Here is a 23,344-nt window from a genome sequence, read left to right as displayed (position 1 = left end):
ACTTGATTTAAGGGTTCACCAGGATTGATCCTGAGAAATGTCTAATAAGGGACATTCTGTGGCGATCACATAACCTAATCAAGAACACTCTCTCTTTGAAAACATATCCATAAAGTATTGATTTCAAGTTGACAAAAGGATTTGAAACTGAGACATCTTGAACTGAAGTCTATTGCACTTCCACCTCTGTTATAACTCTCTGACTGAGAGAAAAAAAACATCTAATATGGGACATTTAGATTGAGTAACATAACCTAAAATGGACTACTCCTATCTCAAAATACACATCGAAAGTACATGATCCAAGGGGGCACCAGGATTTGAATCTGGGACCTCTTGATCTGCAGTCAAATACTCTACCATGAGCTATACCCCTCTGCTTGATGAAACTTCCTAAGGTGGAAAATGGTCTAATAAGGGACATTTCAGCTGGAGATGGACATCACCTAAGAAAGTACTCTCTCGCATTGAAAACATACCCATAAAGTATTTGATTTCAAGTTGACAAAAGGATTTGGAACCTGAGGACATCTTGAACTGAAGTCTATTGCACTTCCACCTCTGTTATGAACTCTCTGACTGAGAGAAAAAAAAACAATCTAATGAGGGACATCATGGATTGAGTAGGATAACCTTAAAGAAAGAGCACTTCCTCTCTCAAGATAACATATAAAGTACTTGATTTAAGGGTTCACCAGGATTTGATCCTGAGAAATTGTTCTAATAAGGGACATTTCATGTGGCGATCTACATAACCTAATCAAGAACACTCTCTCTTGAAAAACATCTCCATAAAGATTTTTGATTTCAAGTTGACAAAAGGATTTGAACCTGAGACATCTTGACTGAAGTCTATTGCACTTCCACCTCTGGTTAGGAACTGTCTGACTGAGAGAAAAACCATCTCATCTAAGGAGACATTTTAGATTGAGTAACATAATCTAAAAGGACTAGTCCTAGCCTCAAGATACACATCAGAAAGAACATGATCCAAGGGGCACCAGGATTTGAACCTGGTGACCTCTTGATCGCAGTCAAATGCTCTACCACTGAGCTATACCCCCTGTGCTTTAAACTGTCTAAAGGTGGAAAAATTGTCTAATAAGGGACATTTCAGCTGGAGATGGACATCACCTAATAAAGTACTCTCTCGCATTGAAAACATACCCATAAAGTATTTGATTTCAAGTTGACAAAAGGATTTGAAACTGAGACATCTTGAACTGAGGTCTATTGCACTTCCACCTGTTATGAACTCTCTGACTGAGAGAAAAACCATCTAATATGGGACATTTTAGATGAGTAACATAATCTAAAATGGACTACTCCTATCCTCAAAATACACATCGAAAGTACATGATACAAGGGGGAACAAGGATTTGAATCTGGGACCTCTGATCTGCAGTCAAATGCTCTCACTGAGCTATACACCCTCGCTTGAAACTGTCTAAAGGTGGAAAAATTGTCTAATAAGGGACATTTCAGCTGGAGATGGACATCACCTAATAAAGTACTCTCTCGCATTGAAAACATACCCATAAAGTATTTGATTTCAAGTTGACAAAGGATTGAACCTGAGACATCTTGAACTGAAGTCTATTGCACTTCCACCTCTGGTAGGACTGTCTGACTGAGAGAAAAACTACCTAATGAGAGGGACATTAAGGATTGAGTAGGATAACCTTAAAAGGAGCACTTCCTCTCTCAAGATACACTTAGAAAGTACTTGATTTAAGGGGGCACCAGGATTTGATCCTGAGAAATTGTCTAATAAGGGACATTTCAGATGGCGATCTACATAACCTAATGAAGAACACTCTCTTTGAAAACATATCCATAAAGTATTTGATTTCAAGTTGAAAAAAGGATTTGAACCTGAGACATCTTGAACTGAAGTCTATTGCACTTCCACCTCTGTTATGAACTCTCTGACTGAGAGAAAAACCATCTAATATGGGACATTTAGATTGAGTAACATAATCTAAAAAGGACTACTCCTACCCTCAAGATACACATCGAAGAACAGGATCCAAGGGGGCACCAGGATTTGAACCTGGGACCTCTTGATCTGCAGCCAAATGCTCTACCACTGAGCTATACCCCCTCTGCTTGAAACTGCCTAAAGGTGGAAAAATGGTCTAATAAGGGACATTTCAGCTGGAGATGGACATCACCTAATAAAGTACTCTCCCGCATTGAAAACATACCATAAAGTATTTGATTTCAAGTTGACAAAAGGATTTGAACTGAGACATCTTGAACTGAAGTCTATTGCACTTCCACCTCTGTTATGAACTCTCTGACTGAGAGAAAAACAATCTAATGAGGGACATTATGGATTGAGTAGGATAACCATAAAAGGAGCACTCCTCTCTCAGATACAAATTAAAAGTACTTGTTTTAAGGGTTCACCAGGATTTGATTCCTGAGAAATTGTCTAATAAGGGACATTTCATGTGGCGATCTACATAACCTAATCAAGAACACTCTCTCTTTGAAAACATATCCATAAAGTATTTGATTTCAAGTTGACAAAAGGATTTCAACCTGAGACATTCTTGAACTGAAGTCTATTGCACTTCCACCTCTGTTATGAACTCTCTGACTGAGAGAAAAACCATCTAATATGGGACATTTTAGATTGAGTAACATAACCTAAAATGGACTACTCCTATCCTCAAAATACACATCGAAAGTAAATGATCCAAGGGTGCACCAGGATTTGAATCTGGGACCTCTTGATCTGCCAGTCAAATGCTCTACCACTGAGCTATACCCCCTTCTGCTTGAAACTTTCCTAAAGGTGAAAAATGGTCTAATAAGGGACATTTCAAGCTGGGAGATGGACATCACCTAAGAAAGTACTCTCTCGCATTGAAAGCATACCCATAAAGTATTTGATTTCAAGTTGACAAAAGGATTTGAAACCTGAGACATCTTGAACTGAAGTCTATTGCACTTCCACCTGTGTTATGAAACTCTCTGACTGAGAGGAAAAACCATCTAATATGGGACATTTAGATTGAGTAACATAATCTAAAAAGGACTACTCCTACCCTCAAGATACAACATCGGAAGAAACAGGATCCAAGGGGGCACCAGGATTTGAACCTGGGACCTCTTGATCTGCAGCCAAATGCTCTACCACTGAGCTATACCCCACTCTGCTTTGAAACTGCCTAAAGGTGGAAAAATGGTCTAATAAGGGACATTTCAGCTGGAGATGGACATCACCTAATAAAGTACTCTCCCGCATTGAAAACATACCCATAAAGTATTTGATTTCAAGTTGACAAAAGGATTTGAACCTGAGTACATCTTGAACTTAAGTCTATTGCACTTCCACCTCTGTTATGACTCTCTGACTGAGAGAAAAACAACTAATGAGGGAGCATTATGGATTGAGTAGGATAACCATAAAAGGAGCAACGTCCCTCCTCAAGATACAAATAAAAGTACTTGATTTAAGGGTTTCCCAGGATTTAGATCCTGAGAAAATTGTCTAATAAGGGACATTTCATGTGGCGATCTACATAACCTAATCAAGAACACTCTCTCTTTGAAAACATATCCATAAAGTATTTGATTTCCAAGTTGACAAAAGGATTTGAAACTGAGACATCTTGAACTGAAGTCTATGGCACTTCCACCTCTGTTATGAACTCTCTGACTGAGAGAAAAACATCTAATATGGGACATTTTAGATTGAGTAACATAACCTAAAATGGACTACTCCTATCCTCAAAATACACATCGAAAAGTACATGATCCAAGGGGGCACCAGGATTTGAATCTGGGACCTCTTGATCTGCAGGTCAAATACTCTACCACTGAGCTATACCCCCTCTGCTTGAAACTTCCTAAAGGTGGAAAAATGGTCTAATAAGGGACATTTCAGCTGGAGATGGACATCACCTAAGAAAGTACTCTCTCGCATTGAAAGCATACCCATAAAGTATTTGATTTCAAGTTGACAAAAGGATTTTGAACCTGAGACATCTTGAACTGAAGTCTATTGCACTTCCACCTCTGTTATGAACTCTCTGACTGAGAGAAAAACAATCTAATGAGGGACATCATGGATTGAGTAGGATAACCTTAAAAGAAGCACTTCCTCTCTCAAGATACACATATAAAGTATTGATTTAAGGGTTCACCAGGATTTGATCCTGAGAAATTGTCTAATAAGGGACATTTCATGTGGCGATCTACATAACCTAATCAAGAACACTCTCTCTTTGAAAACATATCCATAAGTATTTGATTTCAAGTTGACAAAACGATTTGAACCTGAGACATCTTGAACTGAAGTCTATTGCACTTCCACCTCTGGTAGGAACTGTCTGACTGAGAGAAAAGCCATCTAATGAGGGACATTTTAGATTGAGTAACATAATCTAAAAAGGACTAGTCCTAGCCTCAAGATACACATCAGAAGAACATGATCCAAGGGGGCACCAGGATTTGAACCTGTGACCTCTTGATCTGCAGTCAAATGCTCTACCACTGAGCTATACCCCCTGTGCTTTAAACTGTCTAAAGGTGGAAAAATTGTCTAATAAGGGACATTTCAGCTGGAGATGGACATCACCTAATAAAGTACTCTCTCGCATTGAAAACATACCCATAAAGTATTTGATTTCAAGTTGACAAAAGGATTTGAAACTGAGACATCTTGAACTGAGGTCTATTGCACTTCCACCTCTGTTATGAACTCTCTGACTGAGAGAAAACCATCTAATATGGGACATTTTAGATTGAGTAACATAATCTAAAATGGACTACTCCTATCCTCAAAATACACATCGAAAGTACATGATTACAAGGGGGAACAAGGATTTGAATCTGGGACCTCTTGATCTGCAGTCAAATGCTCTCCCACTGAGCTATACACCCTCTGCTTGAAACTGTCTAAAGGTTGGAAAAATTGTCTAATAAGGGACCATTTCAGCTGGAGATGGACATCACCTAATAAAGTACTCTCTCGCATTGAAAACATACCCATAAAGTATTTGATTTCAAGTTGACAAAAGGATTTGAACCTGAGACATCTTTAACTGAAGTCTATTGCACTTCCACCTCTGGTAGGAACTGTCTGACTGAGAGAAAAACTACCTAATGAGGGACATTAAGGATTGAGTAGGATAACCTTAAAAGAAGCACTTCCTCTCTCAAGATACACTTAGAAAGTACTTGATTTAAGGGGGCACCAGGATTTGATCCTGAGAAATTGTCTAATAAGGGACATTTCAGATGGCGATCTACATAACCTAATGAAGAACACTCTCTTTGAAAACATATCCATAAAGTATTTGATTTCAAGTTGACAAAAGGATTTGAACCTGAGACATCTTGAACTGAAGTCTATTGCACTTCCACCTGTGTTATGAACTCTCTGACTGAGAGAAAAACCATCTAATATGGGACATTTTAGATTGAGTAACATAATCTAAAAAGGACTACTCCTACCCTCAAGATACACATCGGAAGAACAGGATCCAAGGGGGCACCAGGATTTGAACCTGGGACCTCTTGATCTGCAGCCAAATGCTCTACCACTGAGCTATACCCCCTCTGCTTGAACCTGCCTAAAGGTGGAAAAATGGTCTAATAAGGGACATTTCAGCTGGAGATGGACATCACCTAATAAAGTACTCTCCCGCATTGAAAACATACCCATAAAGTATTTGATTTCAAGTTGACAAAAGGATTTGAACCTGAGACATCTTGAACTGAAGTCTATTGCACTTCCACCTCTGTTATGAACTCTCTGACTGAGAGAAAAACAATCTAATGAGGGACATTATGGATTGAGTAGGATAACCATAAAAGGAGCACTTCCTCTCTCAAGATACAAATTAAAAGTACTTGATTTAAGGGTTCACCAGGATTTGATCCTGAGAAATTGTCTAATAAGGGACATTTCATGTGGCGATCTACATAACCTAATCAAGAACCACTCTCTCTTTGAAAACATATCCATAAAGTATTTGATTTCAAGTTGACAAAAGGATTTCAACCTGAGACATCTTGAACTGAAGTCTATTGCACTTCCACCTCTGTTATGAACTCTCTGACTGAGAGAAAAACCATCTAATATGGGACATTTTAGATTGAGTAACATAACCTAAAATGGACTACTCCTATCCTCAAAATACACATCGAAAGTAAATGATCCAAGGGTGCACCAGGATTGAATCTGGGACCTCTTGATCTGCAGTCAAATGCTCTACCACTGAGCTATACCCCCTCTGCTTGAAACTTTCCTAAAGGTGGAAAAATGGTCTAATAAGGGACATTTCAGCTGGAGATGGACATCACCTAAGAAAGTACTCTCTCGCATTGAAAGCATACCCATAAAGTATTTGATTTCAAGTTGACAAAAGGATTTGAACCTGAGACATCTTGAACTGAAGTCTATTGCACTTCCACCTCTGTTATGAACTCTCTGACTGAGAGAAAACAATCTAATGAGGGACATCATGGATTGAGTAGGATAACCTTAAAAGGAGCACTTCCTCTCTCAAGATACACTTAGAAAGTACTTGATTTAAGGGTGCACCAGGATTTGATCCTGAGAAATTGTCTAATAAGGGACATTTCAGATGGCGATCTACATAACCTAATCAAGAACACTCTCTCTTTGAAAACATATCCATAAAGTATTTGATTTCAAGTTGACAAAAGGATTTGAACCTGAGACATATTGAACTAAAGTCTATTGCACTTCCACCTCTGTTATGAACTCTCTGACTGTAAGAAAAACCATCTAATATGGGACATTTTAGATTGAGTAACATAATCTAAAAAGGACTACTCCTACCCTCAAGATACACATCGGGAGTACATGATCCAAGGGGGAACCAGGATTTGAACCTGGAACCTCTTGATCTGCAGTCAAATGCTCTACCACTGAGCTATACCCCCTCTGCTTGAAACTTCCTAAAGGTGGAAAAATGGTCTAATAAGGGACATTTCAGCTGGAGCTGGACATAACCTAATAAAGTACTCTCTCGCATTGAAAACATACCCATAAAGTATTTGATTTCAATTTGACAAAAGGATTTGAACCTGAGACATCTTGAACTGAAGTCTATTGCACTTCCACCTCTGTTATGAACTCTCTGACTGAGAGAAAAACAATCTAATGAGGGACATTATGGATTGAGTAGGATAACCATAAAAGGAGCACTTCCTCTCTCAAGATACAAATTAAAAGTACTTGATTTAAGGGTTCACCAGGATTTGATCCTGAGAAATTGTCTAATAAGGGACATTTCATGTGGCGATCTACATAACCTAATCAAGAACACTCTCTCTTTGAAAACATATCCATAAAGTATTTGATTTCAAGTTGACAAAAGGATTTCAACCTGAGACATCTTGAACTGAAGTCTATTGCACTTCCACCTCTGTTATGAACTCTCTGACTGAGAGAAAAACCATCTAATATGGGACATTTTAGATTGAGTAACATAACCTAAAATGGACTACTCCTATCCTCAAAATACACATCGAAAGTAAATGATCCAAGGGTGCACCAGGATTTGAATCTGGGACCTCTTGATCTGCAGTCAAATGCTCTACCACTGAGCTATACCCCCTCTGCTTGAAACTTTCCTAAAGGTGGAAAAATGGTCTAATAAGGGACATTTCAGCTGGAGATGGACATCACCTAAGAAAGTACTCTCTCGCATTGAAAGCATACCCATAAAGTATTTGATTTCAAGTTGACAAAAGGATTTGAACCTGAGACATCTTGAACTGAAGTCTATTGCACTTCCACCTCTGTTATGAACTCTCTGACTGAGAGAAAAACAATCTAATGAGGGACATCATGGATTGAGTAGGATAACCTTAAAAGGAGCACTTCCTCTCTCAAGATACACATATAAAGTACTTGATTTAAGGGTTCACCAGGATTTGATCCTGAGAAATTGTCTAATAAGGGACATTTCATGTGGCGATCTACATAACCTAATCAAGAACACTCTCTCTTTGAAAACATATCCATAAAGTATTTGATTTCAAGTTGACAAAAGGATTTGAACCTGAGACATCTTGAACTGAAGTCTATTGCACTTCCACCTGTGTTATGAACTCTCTGACTGAGAGAAAAACCATCTAATATGGGACATTTTAGATTGAGTAACATAATCTAAAAAGGACTACTCCTACCCTCAAGATACACATCGGAAGAACAGGATCCAAGGGGGCACCAGGATTTGAACCTGGGACCTCTTGATCTGCAGCCAAATGCTCTACCACTGAGCTATACCCCCTCTGCTTGAAACTGCCTAAAGGTGGAAAAATGGTCTAATAAGGGACATTTCAGCTGGAGATGGACATCACCTAATAAAGTACTCTCCCGCATTGAAAACATACCCATAAAGTATTTGATTTCAAGTTGACAAAAGGATTTGAACCTGAGACATCTTGAACTGAAGTCTATTGCACTTCCACCTCTGTTATGAACTCTCTGACTGAGAGAAAAACAATCTAATGAGGGACATTATGGATTGAGTAGGATAACCATAAAAGGAGCACTTCCTCTCTCAAGATACAAATTAAAAGTACTTGATTTAAGGGTTCACCAGGATTTGATCCTGAGAAATTGTCTAATAAGGGACATTTCATGTGGCGATCTACATAACCTAATCAAGAACACTCTCTCTTTGAAAACATATCCATAAAGTATTTGATTTCAAGTTGACAAAAGGATTTGAAACTGAGACATCTTGAACTGAAGTCTATTGCACTTCCACCTCTGTTATGAACTCTCTGACTGAGAGAAAAAACATCTAATATGGGACATTTTAGATTGAGTAACATAACCTAAAATGGACTACTCCTATCCTCAAAATACACATCGAAAGTACATGATCCAAGGGGGCACCAGGATTTGAATCTGGGACCTCTTGATCTGCAGTCAAATACTCTACCACTGAGCTATACCCCCTCTGCTTGAAACTTCCTAAAGGTGGAAAAATGGTCTAATAAGGGACATTTCAGCTGGAGATGGACATCACCTAAGAAAGTACTCTCTCGCATTGAAAGCATACCCATAAAGTATTTGATTTCAAGTTGACAAAAGGATTTGAACCTGAGACATCTTGAACTGAAGTCTATTGCACTTCCACCTCTGTTATGAACTCTCTGACTGAGAGAAAAACAATCTAATGAGGGACATCATGGATTGAGTAGGATAACCTTAAAAGAAGCACTTCCTCTCTCAAGATACACATATAAAGTACTTGATTTAAGGGTTCACCAGGATTTGATCCTGAGAAATTGTCTAATAAGGGACATTTCATGTGGCGATCTACATAACCTAATCAAGAACACTCTCTCTTTGAAAACATATCCATAAAGTATTTGATTTCAAGTTGACAAAACGATTTGAACCTGAGACATCTTGAACTGAAGTCTATTGCACTTCCACCTCTGGTAGGAACTGTCTGACTGAGAGAAAAGCCATCTAATGAGGGACATTTTAGATTGAGTAACATAATCTAAAAAGGACTAGTCCTAGCCTCAAGATACACATCAGAAGAACATGATCCAAGGGGGCACCAGGATTTGAACCTGTGACCTCTTGATCTGCAGTCAAATGCTCTACCACTGAGCTATACCCCCTGTGCTTTAAACTGTCTAAAGGTGGAAAAATTGTCTAATAAGGGACATTTCAGCTGGAGATGGACATCACCTAATAAAGTACTCTCTCGCATTGAAAACATACCCATAAAGTATTTGATTTCAAGTTGACAAAAGGATTTGAAACTGAGACATCTTGAACTGAGGTCTATTGCACTTCCACCTCTGTTATGAACTCTCTGACTGAGAGAAAAACCATCTAATATGGGACATTTTAGATTGAGTAACATAATCTAAAATGGACTACTCCTATCCTCAAAATACACATCGAAAGTACATGATACAAGGGGGAACAAGGATTTGAATCTGGGACCTCTTGATCTGCAGTCAAATGCTCTCCCACTGAGCTATACACCCTCTGCTTGAAACTGTCTAAAGGTGGAAAAATTGTCTAATAAGGGACATTTCAGCTGGAGATGGACATCACCTAATAAAGTACTCTCTCGCATTGAAAACATACCCATAAAGTATTTGATTTCAAGTTGACAAAAGGATTTGAACCTGAGACATCTTTAACTGAAGTCTATTGCACTTCCACCTCTGGTAGGAACTGTCTGACTGAGAGAAAAACTACCTAATGAGGGACATTAAGGATTGAGTAGGATAACCTTAAAAGAAGCACTTCCTCTCTCAAGATACACTTAGAAAGTACTTGATTTAAGGGGGCACCAGGATTTGATCCTGAGAAATTGTCTAATAAGGGACATTTCAGATGGCGATCTACATAACCTAATGAAGAACACTCTCTTTGAAAACATATCCATAAAGTATTTGATTTCAAGTTGACAAAAGGATTTGAACCTGAGACATCTTGAACTGAAGTCTATTGCACTTCCACCTGTGTTATGAACTCTCTGACTGAGAGAAAAACCATCTAATATGGGACATTTTAGATTGAGTAACATAATCTAAAAAGGACTACTCCTACCCTCAAGATACACATCGGAAGAACAGGATCCAAGGGGGCACCAGGATTTGAACCTGGGACCTCTTGATCTGCAGCCAAATGCTCTACCACTGAGCTATACCCCCTCTGCTTGAACCTGCCTAAAGGTGGAAAAATGGTCTAATAAGGGACATTTCAGCTGGAGATGGACATCACCTAATAAAGTACTCTCCCGCATTGAAAACATACCCATAAAGTATTTGATTTCAAGTTGACAAAAGGATTTGAACCTGAGACATCTTGAACTGAAGTCTATTGCACTTCCACCTCTGTTATGAACTCTCTGACTGAGAGAAAAACAATCTAATGAGGGACATTATGGATTGAGTAGGATAACCATAAAAGGAGCACTTCCTCTCTCAAGATACAAATTAAAAGTACTTGATTTAAGGGTTCACCAGGATTTGATCCTGAGAAATTGTCTAATAAGGGACATTTCATGTGGCGATCTACATAACCTAATCAAGAACACTCTCTCTTTGAAAACATATCCATAAAGTATTTGATTTCAAGTTGACAAAAGGATTTCAACCTGAGACATCTTGAACTGAAGTCTATTGCACTTCCACCTCTGTTATGAACTCTCTGACTGAGAGAAAAACCATCTAATATGGGACATTTTAGATTGAGTAACATAACCTAAAATGGACTACTCCTATCCTCAAAATACACATCGAAAGTAAATGATCCAAGGGTGCACCAGGATTTGAATCTGGGACCTCTTGATCTGCAGTCAAATGCTCTACCACTGAGCTATACCCCCTCTGCTTGAAACTTTCCTAAAGGTGGAAAAATGGTCTAATAAGGGACATTTCGGCTGGAGATGGACATCACCTAAGAAAGTACTCTCTCGCATTGAAAGCATACCCATAAAGTATTTGATTTCAAGTTGACAAAAGGATTTGAACCTGAGACATCTTGAACTGAAGTCTATTGCACTTCCACCTCTGTTATGAACTCTCTGACTGAGAGAAAAACAATCTAATGAGGGACATCATGGATTGAGTAGGATAACCTTAAAAGGAGCACTTCCTCTCTCAAGATACACTTAGAAAGTACTTGATTTAAGGGTGCACCAGGATTTGATCCTGAGAAATTGTCTAATAAGGGACATTTCAGATGGCGATCTACATAACCTAATCAAGAACACTCTCTCTTTGAAAACATATCCATAAAGTATTTGATTTCAAGTTGACAAAAGGATTTGAACCTGAGACATATTGAACTAAAGTCTATTGCACTTCCACCTCTGTTATGAACTCTCTGACTGTAAGAAAAACCATCTAATATGGGACATTTTAGATTGAGTAACATAATCTAAAAAGGACTACTCCTACCCTCAAGATACACATCGGGAGTACATGATCCAAGGGGGAACCAGGATTTGAACCTGGAACCTCTTGATCTGCAGTCAAATGCTCTACCACTGAGCTATACCCCCTCTGCTTGAAACTTCCTAAAGGTGGAAAAATGGTCTAATAAGGGACATTTCAGCTGGAGCTGGACATAACCTAATAAAGTACTCTCTCGCATTGAAAACATACCCATAAAGTATTTGATTTCAATTTGACAAAAGGATTTGAACCTGAGACATCTTGAACTGAAGTCTATTGCACTTCCACCTCTGTTATGAACTCTCTGACTGAGAGAAAAACAATCTAATGAGGGACATTATGGATTGAGTAGGATAACCATAAAAGGAGCACTTCCTCTCTCAAGATACACATATAAAGTACTTGATTTAAGGGTTCACCAGGATTTGATCCTGAGAAATTGTCTAATAAGGGACATTTCATGTGGCGATCTACATAACCTAATCAAGAACACTCTCTCTTTGAAAACATATCCATAAAGTATTTGATTTCAAGTTGACAAAAGGATTTGAAACTGAGACATCTTGAACTGAAGTCTATTGCACTTCCACCTCTGTTATGAACTCTCTGACTGAGAGAAAAACCATCTAATATGGGACATTTTAGATTGAGTAACATAACCTAAAATGGACTACTCCTATCCTCAAAATACACATCGAAAGTACATGATCCAAGGGGGCACCAGGATTTGAATCTGGGACCTCTTGATCTGCAGTCAAATGCTCTACCACTGAGCTATACCCCCTCTGCTTGAAAATTCCTAAAGGTGGAAAAATGGTCTAATAAGGGACATTTCAGCTGGAGATGGACATCACCTAAGAAAGTACTCTCTCGCATTGAAAGCATACCCATAAAGTATTTGATTTCAAGTTGACAAAAGGATTTGAACCTGAGACATCTTGAACTGAAGTCTATTGCACTTCCACCTCTGTTATGAACTCTCTGACTGAGAGAAAAACAATCTAATGAGGGACATCATGGATTGAGTAGGATAACCTTAAAAGAAGCACATCCTCTCTCAAGATACACATATAAAGTACTTGATTTAAGGGTTCACCAGGATTTGATCCTGAGAAATTGTCTAATAAGGGACATTTCATGTGGCGATCTACATAACCTAATCAAGAACACTCTCTCTTTGAAAACATATCCATAAAGTATTTGATTTCAAGTTGACAAAAGGATTTGAACCTGAGACATCTTGAACTGAAGTCTATTGCACTTCCACCTGTGTTATGAACTCTCTGACTGAGAGAAAAACCATCTAATATGGGACATTTTAGATTGAGTAACATAATCTAAAAAGGACTACTCCTACCCTCAAGATACACATCGGAAGAACAGGATCCAAGGGGGCACCAGGATTTGAACCTGGGACCTCTTGATCTGCAGCCAAATGCTCTACCACTGAGCTATACCCCCTGTGCTTTAAACTGTCTAAAGGTGGAAAAATGGTCTAATAAGGGACATTTCAGCTGGAGATGGACATCACCTAATAAAGTACTCTCTCGCATTGAAAACATACCCATAAAGTATTTGATTTCAAGTTGACAAAAGGATTTGAAACTGAGACATCTTGAACTGAGGTCTATTGCACTTCCACCTCTGTTATGAACTCTCTGACTGAGAGAAAAACCATCTAATATGGGACATTTTAGATTGAGTAACATAATCTAAAATGGACTACTCCTATCCTCAAAATACACATCGAAAGTACATGATACAAGGGGGAACAAGGATTTGAATCTGGGACCTCTTGATCTGCAGTCAAATGCTCTCCCACTGAGCTATACCCCCTCTGCTTGAAACTGTCTAAAGGTGGAAAAATTGTCTAATAAGGGACATTTCAGCTGGAGATGGACATCACCTAATAAAGTACTCTCTCGCATTGAAAACATACCCATAAAGTATTTGATTTCAAGTTGACAAAAGGATTTGAACCTGAGACATCTTTAACTGAAGTCTATTGCACTTCCACCTCTGGTAGGAACTGTCTGACTGAGAGAAAAACTACCTAATGAGGGACATTAAGGATTGAGTAGGATAACCTTAAAAGAAGCACTTCCTCTCTCAAGATACACTTAGAAAGTACTTGATTTAAGGGGGCACCAGGATTTGATCCTGAGAAATTGTCTAATAAGGGACATTTCAGATGGCGATCTACATAACCTAATGAAGAACACTCTCTCTTTGAAAACATATCCATAAAGTATTTGATTTCAAGTTGACAAAAGGATTTGAACCTGAGACATCTTGAACTGAAGTCTATTGCACTTCCACCTGTGTTATGAACTCTCTGACTGAGAGAAAAACCATCTAATATGGGACATTTTAGATTGAGTAACATAATCTAAAAAGGACTACTCCTACCCTCAAGATACACATCGGAAGAACATGATCCAAGGGGGCACCAGGATTTGAACCTGGGACCTCTTGATCTGCAGCCAAATGCTCTACCACTGAGCTATACCCCCTCTGCTTGAAACTGCCTAAAGGTGGAAAAATGGTCTAATAAGGGACATTTCAGCTGGAGATGGACATCACCTAATAAAGTACTCTCCCGCATTGAAAACATACATATATTTGATTTCAAGTTGACAACAGGATTTGAACCTGAGACCTCTTGATCTGAAGTCTATTGCACTTCCACCTCTGTTATGAACTCTCTGACTGAGAGAAATATGAACTCTCTGACTGAGAGAAAATGTGTGCCATCACAGCAGCAAGATTTGTGACCTGATGCCACGAGAAAAGGGCAACCAGTGAAGAACAAACACCATTGTAAATACAACCCATATTTATGCTTATTTATTTTATCTTGTGTCCTTTAACCATTTGTACATTGCTAAAACACTGTATATATATATATATATATAATATGACATTTGTAATGTCTTTACCGTTTTGAAACTTCTGTATGTGTAATGTTTACTGTTAATTTTTGTTGTTTTTCACTTTATATATTCACTTTGTATGTTGTCTACCTCACTTGCTTTGGTAGGACTACCTCCTACCCTCAAGATACACATCAAAAGTACATGATTCAAGGGGGCAACAGGATTTGAACCTGAGACCTCTTGACCTGCAGTCAAATTCACTACCACTGAGCTATAGCCACTCTGCTAGAATCTGTCTAAAGGTGGAAAAATAGATCTACATAACCTAATAAAGAACACTATGAAAACAAACCCATAAAGTGTTTGATTTCAAAGGGACAAATGGATTTGAACATGAGTCCGCTTGATCTGAATTGTAGCGCACCCTCTGCTTGGAACTGTCTGACAGAGACAAAAACATCTAATAACAGACATTTTAGATGGAGAGTTATATTGCCAAATAAATGAACTGTTAATAAAGACCTCTCCCTCTATGAAAAAACACCTATAATGTATTTGATATCAAGGGGATAGTAGGATTTGAACCTGAGATCTGAAGTGTAACGCACTTCCCCCTCTGTTAGAAACTGAGAGATAAAAAAGCTGAGACAAAAAACAGCTAATAAGGGAAAAACCCCCATGAAATGGACAAAAATGAATGGCAACATATTGGCATTGGACGAAACACATGCACAATCGCAAATACCACTCAAATGGACGGCAGTTCATCCACACCATATGGCAAGTGGCATATGGCAAATGACAAGTGTCATACAAAAAAAATCCCAAAGATGGAGAGTGCACTCTACCGTAGATTTTCATATTGCAAATGGTCACAAAGTCAAGACCCAAGGGTCAAATTTTGAAAATCTAAAAAATAAAATTCAACACCCTCGATAAAAGTGCTTTCTGGACCGTTTTTGTTGTTGTTGTTGTTGTTGTCAATTATACCGTATGAACATACCTTTGTCTTATTTTATTGAGTTTGTCCATAAGGCCTATGTTTTGTGATTAAGAGTAACAGAACCTAATAAAGAACACTCCCTCTCTCAAATCACACTTATAAAGCATTTAATTTAAAGTTGGCAAGTTGGAATCTGGGACCTCTTGATTTGTAGTCAAATCCTCTATCACTGAGCTGTACCCCATCTGCCAGGAACTGGAGAGAATTACCGTCTAATAAGAGACATTTTAGATTAATAGTAACAGCACCTAATAAGGAACACCCTCTCTCAAGATACACTTATAAAGCACATTACTTCAGGCGGGCTGCAGGATTTGAACCTGGAGTGCAAAAGGGTGCACTAGGATTTGAGTTATGACAGAGAAAGTCAAAAGTGGCTTTTCAAGCATCCTGGTGTTCAGTATTGTTCCACAAGAGGCCAGTAGACAGCTTGAAAATAAGTTATTTTGCCATTTTGCCAATATGCCAATTCCTTCTATTGACAAACTATTGAGTATAAAATACCTTGACTACCCAAAGTAATATTGGTTGAATAATATGGTGTGTTTGTCAATGATGTGGGCGTGGCTATCTTTTTTATCCTTATTCACTGAATCTTTTGGTTACATTAGCAGAATCTAATGAGAATTTGTGATTCAACTAGAAAATGCATAGCTAATCAGTAATGAATTGGTTATGGCCCAACACCACACCGTAATAAGATATAATTCCCATTCATCATATCACAATCAACTTTTACCAGTTGAATGTGGACACAAATATACTAATTTTCTGTATAACATTGTTTCTGAAATATTGTAAAGTAGGCAAATTAGTTAATCTAATGTACAAACCTGCATATCACGAAATAAAAATGTTCTGGACATTGGATGAAACCAAGTGTTTTGGTTTCATTTTGTTAAGACACCCCAGGTACGGATTTACACATAGCCAATTGTGGATAAATACTTTGAAATCTGTCAAATTCCCAAAAAGCTAGTAAAAAGCATATTTTGCAAATGTTGGGGGGAAAATGTCATATAACATTTTACGGGGACAATGTATCAACAATTCCTTGTGTATAAATTTGGAGAATATGTCTAAGGATAACCACACAACATTTGTTGAATGCAGATGCTTCTGAGGCTACTTATACTAAGCTAACACATGGAATTGTTTTAAGATGGTCATACCATATCTCATTTAGCTATTTAAGTTTGAGTTTTAGGACCCCTGTAGGTATAAATAAATGTATTGTATGTAGAAATGATTTGATAAAATATTGAATTTGGTCTTTACTATTATAGCCCATAGAAACGCTTTTTTCTATTGTCTAGTTTTTCATACATCTACATCTACATACAAAATCTCATCAACACATACAGTGCCCTCCATAATTATTGTGTCAATGAATTTTCTACAATTATCCTTGGCTCTATACTCCAAAAGTTTTGAAATCAAACAAGGACAAAGATGTTAAAAGGGTAGACCGTCAGCTTTAAATTGAGGGTATTTTCATCCATATTGGGTGAACCGTTTAGAAATTACCACACTTTTTGTACACAGTCCTCCCATTTTAGGGTAGAAAAAGTATTGGGACAAATTCACTTATGTGTATTAAAGTAGTAAAAAGTTAAGTTTTTGATCTCATATTCATAGCACACAATGACTACAATCATCTTGTGATTCTACAAAATTGTTGGATGCATTTGCTGTTTGCTTTGGTTGTGTTTCAGATTATTTTGTGCCCAGTAGAAATGAATAGTAAATATTGCATTGTGTCATTTTGGAGTCAGTTTTATAGTAAATAAGAATAGAATATGTTTCTAAACACTTCTAATCATGGCTGCTACCATGATTACGGATAATCGTGAATTAATCGTGAATAGTGATTAGTGATAGTTACAGATGCACAAATATCATACCCCCAAGACATGCTAACATCTCACAATAACATGGGAGGTCAGCATATTTGGGGGGTGTATGATATTTGTGTGGCTGTAACTTGACGTGGTCATTGCATGTTATGAATATGGGACCAAATACTTAACCTTTTACTACTTGAATACACATACAAGTAAATTTTTCCAAATACTTTTGCTCACCTAAAATTAGCAAAGCTAACAGTCTGCAGTTTCACCTCATAGTCAGTCAATGTTTGATTTCAAATCCCACATTTGGGAGTATCGAGTCAAAAGAAGAAAAAATGGTGCGCACTGTATTTACCCCCCTTTTTTTCGGCACCAAACTACTCCCATAAATAGTTTTTCCGGGTACCAGGTTACCTTCAGACGAGAACATTGTGGGGTCATATTAATTTTGTAGGCTAAACCATTCGAACACTACAGACAGAGGTTAGCACATGGACGTTACCGACTTCAGACGAGTCTTGTGTGTTTTGTAGGCCAAACCATTCGAACACAGGACACCACAGACGTTTTCGTGAGATTTTGGGGATGTCTCGTGGTCTGTCAAACAGCTCTGTAACTCTGCCACTTTCCCCCACACATACGGAAGGCCAACATGGGCGGGTGCAGTGGTCTAAGACGCATCCCATACCGACAGGCCTGTCTTTATCTTAAACAGACTGATTTTTGGGATGTCTCGTGGTCTGACAAACAGCTCTGTAACTCTGCCACTTTCCACCACACATACGGAAGGCCGACATGGGCGGATGCAGTGGATTAAGACGCATCCCATACCGACAGGCCTGTCTCTATCTTAAACAGACTGATTTTTTGGATGTCTTGTGGTCTGACAAACAGCTCTGTAACTCTGCCACTTTCCACCACACATACGGAAGGCCGACATGGGCGGATGCAGTGGTCTAAGACGCATCCCATACCGACAGGCCTGTCTTTATCTTAAACAGACACATTTTTGAAGGGGATGTTGAAGGGGGTGCATCAATCTCATCCCACAATTTAAAAGTGGTTACAATTCACAACATTCTGATGACGGTAGTATGATAAACGAATGAAAATATACTTTATCACCAACTTTTTTTAAACGTTTGTGCCCAGTGGGTGTTTTTTTTTTTAAAGGTGTAACTCCATTACATCCAGCTGTTTTTATCTACATAAGACAGTTCAACGGAAATGTACCGTTGCAGGCAATTGTCGCGTCTAATTTCTATGCAACTTTTTAAATGTTGACAAAAAATATCACTGGACAAGTTAATGGAAACAGAGCTCCTGGTGCGATTCATATTGTGGAGTTGCAAGTTGATTCGTTCCCAGTGTCGTGAATTCATTGATGCTAAGGGAAGCCAGGTTTCCCCCCAAAATTGACCAAGAAACAAACATACAAAATAATTCATCTTTCATCGCTCTGTATTTCATCCATAAAAAGGCTGAACGTATCTCGCCGGAGAAAGCATCAAAACGAATGAAACAGCGCCCCTGTGTCTCAGTATGTGTAGCCCATCTATCTGATGCTGTCTTGTCAAAAAGAGTTTAACATTGCCTTGAATGCAAGGGAAGCCAGTGAGCATTTGACCTCCCATGATGAAAAACAATATAAAATAATAACTAATCAGCGTTGAGCTAAACTTAGTGAGCTCAGCTGTGAATGGTCCTGGCACGCCAAAAAAAGGGTCAAGGGAAGCCAGTTTGGATTTGGCTTCACACCAATCACATCACATCAGAAGCCAAATGTCATTGACAGGAAGGAACAATATTGTTGCATCTCATTTTGTCATTGTCCGGTGGCTAGCTTGCGATTACCTAAATGAATCATGGATGGAGATAGGGATTTAGACTTGTGGTTTTACTTAATTCTCTGTACTGGCCAATGATTATAACAGTGATTCTGATCCAACCAAAAATTCATACATTGTGCCCCTGGCCTGAGAGGATGGAAGTTCAACATGTAGCTAGATGTAGTAGGTTAATGTTAACTAGCTGGCCTGGCACATTTTTGAAAATGAAAGGAAGTTAGGCTAGCGATCAAGCATTTTAGCCAAGTAGGTTAGGACAACAAAAACTAAAAGTGTATACTGTTCGACAGTCATAGACCGTTTAGGCAACATGAAAGAGGAGGATGGCATTTGCTTTTCTCTGCAAATAGGGGTAACATGCTTTTTCTACTTGCACGCAACACACACAGAGAAATCAGAACCATGGACAGCCACATCATATTTATTTTACGTTGAATGGACTAAATAGTTTTTGGTATCTTTTAGTTGTCACTGTATTAGACTAAGCATAGGTGATTAGATGATGTTGAAACGTTGAAGTTGAAATGGTGCTGGAGTAGTGGAGGCAGTGCAACAGTTGCAGACTAAAAGTGGAATGCTTACTTACGAGCCCTTCCCAACAAGGGAAAGCCATCATTGTAAATAAGAATTTGTTCTTAACTGACTTGCCTAGTTAAATTAAATAAAAATAAATGTTTTTTAAATAATAGAAAAGTAATAACATGAGGAATAAATACACAATGAGTAAAGATAACGTGGCTATATAGACAGGGTACTAGTACCGAGTCTATATGCGGAGGTACTATGTAATTGAGGTAGATAGGTAGATATGTACATGAAGGTAGGGATACAGTGAGTAGGCAACAGGATAGATAGTAAACTGCAGCAGCAGTGTATGTGATGATTGGTTATTGGTTATTTAACTATTTAATCAACTATTTATCGATCTTATGGCTTGGGGGGTAGAAGCTGTGCCCCTGCCGAATCTTTTCAGCCTTCTGTGAGGGAAGAGGTGTTTATTTTCGTGTTTAGCTCACATAAAACAATAAACAATTATGCATTAAGATGTCTGTATAGAATAAACGTAACAAAAACAGATGTAGACATTAATAAATGCATTTCTATAGCTTCCAAAATACAGTCTTTTTTACAACGGTGTGGAAGTGCCAAGATGGAGGCACGGTGACTTCAACCCAGCGCCCCCATCAGTTATCTAGTGTATATATAAATCATTGGTAGCTGCAAGTGCATTGCCGCGGGTTTGCAGCATACAACCGAAGGAGCACTGAAGGAGAGGGAGACTACCTAAACAGCAAGTCAAGACAAAAAAAAACGGCATTATCTGGTTTTCACGGTCAGGTGCTGAGGCTGAAGCCTGGGGATTTCCCCATTTTGTTCAAGCTTTTTTGTTCATATATTTTAACACTGAGCAGCTTTGCAAATGGCAAGTCCGGCTGCAGATATAGGACAACCACACCAGCGACATCTCCTCTCCGAATCGGCCTCCGAGCCCGCGTTTCTAGAAGCGCAGAAATGGATTGAGGTGAGTCACCGTCCTTATCAAACTCTTACGGTTACGTTATTGCATTGCATAATGCAATTTAGAGACTTGTAATTTGGCTAAAAGTCCCTTGCCGTTATCATACTATCATTTCACAAAGGCACGGGTAAACCAGGCTAACCGGGTTTATTGCCTAGTCACCTGTTGAAAAAGTGACGCAAATTCGACATCCCACTTGCCTTGCGAACAGTAGCCTCTGCTGTGGAGCGTGTTTGGTCGAAAACAATGAATGCATCATGTGGAATGGATTTTTGGGTCATTGCGAGCTTGGCGGACAGTAATCGCACAAACTGTTTTTTGTTCGGTGAGAATTTAAATCATGGCATTCACTGGCCGCATTATGGTGTCTCGTTGTTCTATTCAACACAGTTTTTGGTTGTTGTGATGTGATAAACTGTGTGGTAAACTACGCCTATGTTAAATACTTTTGAGGCATTCGTTTTTATACTGGACACTTACTGTATTTTTAATTATTTACTGTACATACTGAATTACCCACCCACCCACTCTCTCTCTCTCTCTCACACACACACTCACACACACACACACACACACACACACACACACACACACACACACACACACACACACACACACACACACACACACACATCGTATCACCTTGTCTCACAGGAGAGGACTAGGCCTACTGCCAATCTTTTGTAATAAATCAATTGCTTTCACCTTCATATGAGCCTATTTTCAACAGACATTTACTTCATCAGACGATTTACATTCCAAATGTATGGATTTGAGCTTACTTCATGGCACCATTATCATTACAATCACTATACCCTAGAGGGGCCAAATTGTATGGTAACCTACTTTAAAGCAGAAATGACTGGCCCTGTCTCATTTGACTGATAATGGGTCACACAGTTGAATGAGAGGAGGGCATAAACAACAGTTGGGTAGGTTGTTGTTCTCTGTCCCCACAAGGGGACTGCTCTCATTACCCACACACACCTGCTGTCTGTCACTGGGGTTCCCTTGAGGGGCTTGAGAGTTAATGCAGGTCATTGGAAGCAAATAAAAGCCAAACATACTGATATCAGGTGAATGAAGAAGGTTTCATTTTTCTGTTTCATTTCTCAGCCATGAGTTCTATTTCTCAGCCATGAGTTCTATTTCTCAGCCATGAGTTCTATTTCTCAGCCATGAGTTCTATTTCTCAGCCATGAGTTCTATTTCTCAGCCATGCTTGTGTAGCTGAGTGTTAGGCCTTGGGTTAGCTCCACAGTAACACTTTACATTACGGTATACTTGCAGGCACACAATCCCAACCTATGTTCTATGACTGTTTACTACAGATGTATAAACTTGATCTAAACTAATGAACAGGCCTATAGTTATAACACACTTGTCCTTTTAAGCATGCCTTAATGTAAAGCGTCAGCCCTCTGCTTGAAGCCTACCAATTGGATAAATAGATGAACTTAGAAACAGTATATACACCTGTAAAATATGCAATGTATTTGAATTGAAATTGACTGCAGTTACTTATCTGTCAGCGACATTGGTAATGGTGTTATTTAGGTGACTCCGAGCTCCAGACGGACATACAGTGCATTCGGAAAGTATCCAGACCCCTTTCCCTTTTTCCACATTTCATCACGCTACAGCCTTACTCTACAATTTATTCAATGATATATTTTTTCCTCATCAATCGACACACAATACCCCCAAAATGTCAAAGCGAAAACAGGTTTTTATAAAAACAGAAATACCTTATTTACGTAAGTATTCAGACACTTTGCTATGAGATTCCAAATTGAGCTCAGGTGCATCCTGTTTCCATTGATCCTACTTGATATGTTTCTACAACTTGATTGGAGTCCACCTGTGGTAAATTTAATTGATAGGACATGATTTGTAAAGTCACACCTGTCTATATAAGTTCCCACAGTTGACAGTGCATGTCAGAGCAAAAACCAAGACATGAGGTCGAAGGAATTGTCCGTAGAGCTCCGAGACAGAATTGTGTCGAGGCACCGATCTGGGGAAGGGTAACAAAAAAATATCTGCAGCATTGAAGGTCCCCAAGAAGACAGCGGCTTCCGTCATTCTTAAATGGAAGAAGTTTGGAACCACCAAAACTCTTCCTAGAGCTGGCCGCCCGGCCAAACTGAGCAATCAGGAAAGAACGCCTTGGTCAAGGAGGTGACCAAGAACCCGATGGTCACTCTGACAGAGCTCCAGAGTTCCTCTGCAGGACTCCACCAATCAGGCCTTTATGGTAGAGTGGTCAGACGGAAGCCCCTCTCTAGTAAAAGCCACATGACAGCCCGCCTTGG

At 38.9% G+C, this 23,344-nt stretch overlaps 1 protein-coding gene and 9 non-coding genes across 24 annotated transcripts in view; 1 reads left to right on the top strand and 9 right to left on the bottom strand.

Moving 5' to 3' along the window:
- Positions 1-2,032: 2,032 nt before the first annotated feature.
- trnac-gca (transfer RNA cysteine (anticodon GCA)) lies at positions 2,033-2,104 on the bottom strand. The gene has a single exon. It is a non-coding gene; the product is annotated as a tRNA-Cys (tRNA).
- Positions 2,105-2,707: 603 nt separating this feature from the next.
- trnaa-ggc (transfer RNA alanine (anticodon GGC)) lies at positions 2,708-2,780 on the bottom strand. Its single transcript has one exon. It is a non-coding gene; the product is annotated as a tRNA-Ala (tRNA).
- A 2,721-nt stretch (positions 2,781-5,501) lies between these two features.
- trnac-gca (transfer RNA cysteine (anticodon GCA)) lies at positions 5,502-5,573 on the bottom strand. The gene has a single exon. It is a non-coding gene; the product is annotated as a tRNA-Cys (tRNA).
- Positions 5,574-6,855: 1,282 nt separating this feature from the next.
- trnac-gca (transfer RNA cysteine (anticodon GCA)) lies at positions 6,856-6,927 on the bottom strand. The gene has a single exon. It is a non-coding gene; the product is annotated as a tRNA-Cys (tRNA).
- A 1,283-nt stretch (positions 6,928-8,210) lies between these two features.
- Positions 8,211-8,282, bottom strand: trnac-gca (transfer RNA cysteine (anticodon GCA)). Its single transcript has one exon. It is a non-coding gene; the product is annotated as a tRNA-Cys (tRNA).
- Positions 8,283-10,614: 2,332 nt separating this feature from the next.
- trnac-gca (transfer RNA cysteine (anticodon GCA)) lies at positions 10,615-10,686 on the bottom strand. The gene has a single exon. It is a non-coding gene; the product is annotated as a tRNA-Cys (tRNA).
- A 1,283-nt stretch (positions 10,687-11,969) lies between these two features.
- trnac-gca (transfer RNA cysteine (anticodon GCA)) lies at positions 11,970-12,041 on the bottom strand. The gene has a single exon. It is a non-coding gene; the product is annotated as a tRNA-Cys (tRNA).
- A 1,282-nt stretch (positions 12,042-13,323) lies between these two features.
- On the bottom strand, positions 13,324-13,395 carry trnac-gca (transfer RNA cysteine (anticodon GCA)). The gene has a single exon. It is a non-coding gene; the product is annotated as a tRNA-Cys (tRNA).
- Positions 13,396-14,375: 980 nt separating this feature from the next.
- Positions 14,376-14,447, bottom strand: trnac-gca (transfer RNA cysteine (anticodon GCA)). Its single transcript has one exon. It is a non-coding gene; the product is annotated as a tRNA-Cys (tRNA).
- A 6,286-nt stretch (positions 14,448-20,733) lies between these two features.
- Positions 20,734-23,344, top strand: part of LOC109905296 (LIM and calponin homology domains-containing protein 1) — a 142,728-nt gene continuing 140,117 nt past the window's right edge. For all 15 annotated transcript variants that reach the window (XM_031790284.1, XM_031790277.1, XM_031790275.1 and 12 more), the window contains exon 1: positions 20,734-21,032. In XM_031790284.1, coding sequence (XP_031646144.1) covers positions 20,931-21,032 — 102 coding nt within the window. In that variant the 5' untranslated portion in view covers positions 20,734-20,930. The remainder of the gene's footprint in view (positions 21,033-23,344) is intronic.

The sequence above is a fragment of the Oncorhynchus kisutch genome, linkage group LG15 (genome assembly GCF_002021735.2).
Source record: "Oncorhynchus kisutch isolate 150728-3 linkage group LG15, Okis_V2, whole genome shotgun sequence".
NCBI lineage: Eukaryota > Metazoa > Chordata > Actinopteri > Salmoniformes > Salmonidae > Oncorhynchus > Oncorhynchus kisutch.
Note: the sequence above shows the minus strand (reverse complement) of the source record. Positions and strands in the feature narration are given on the sequence as shown.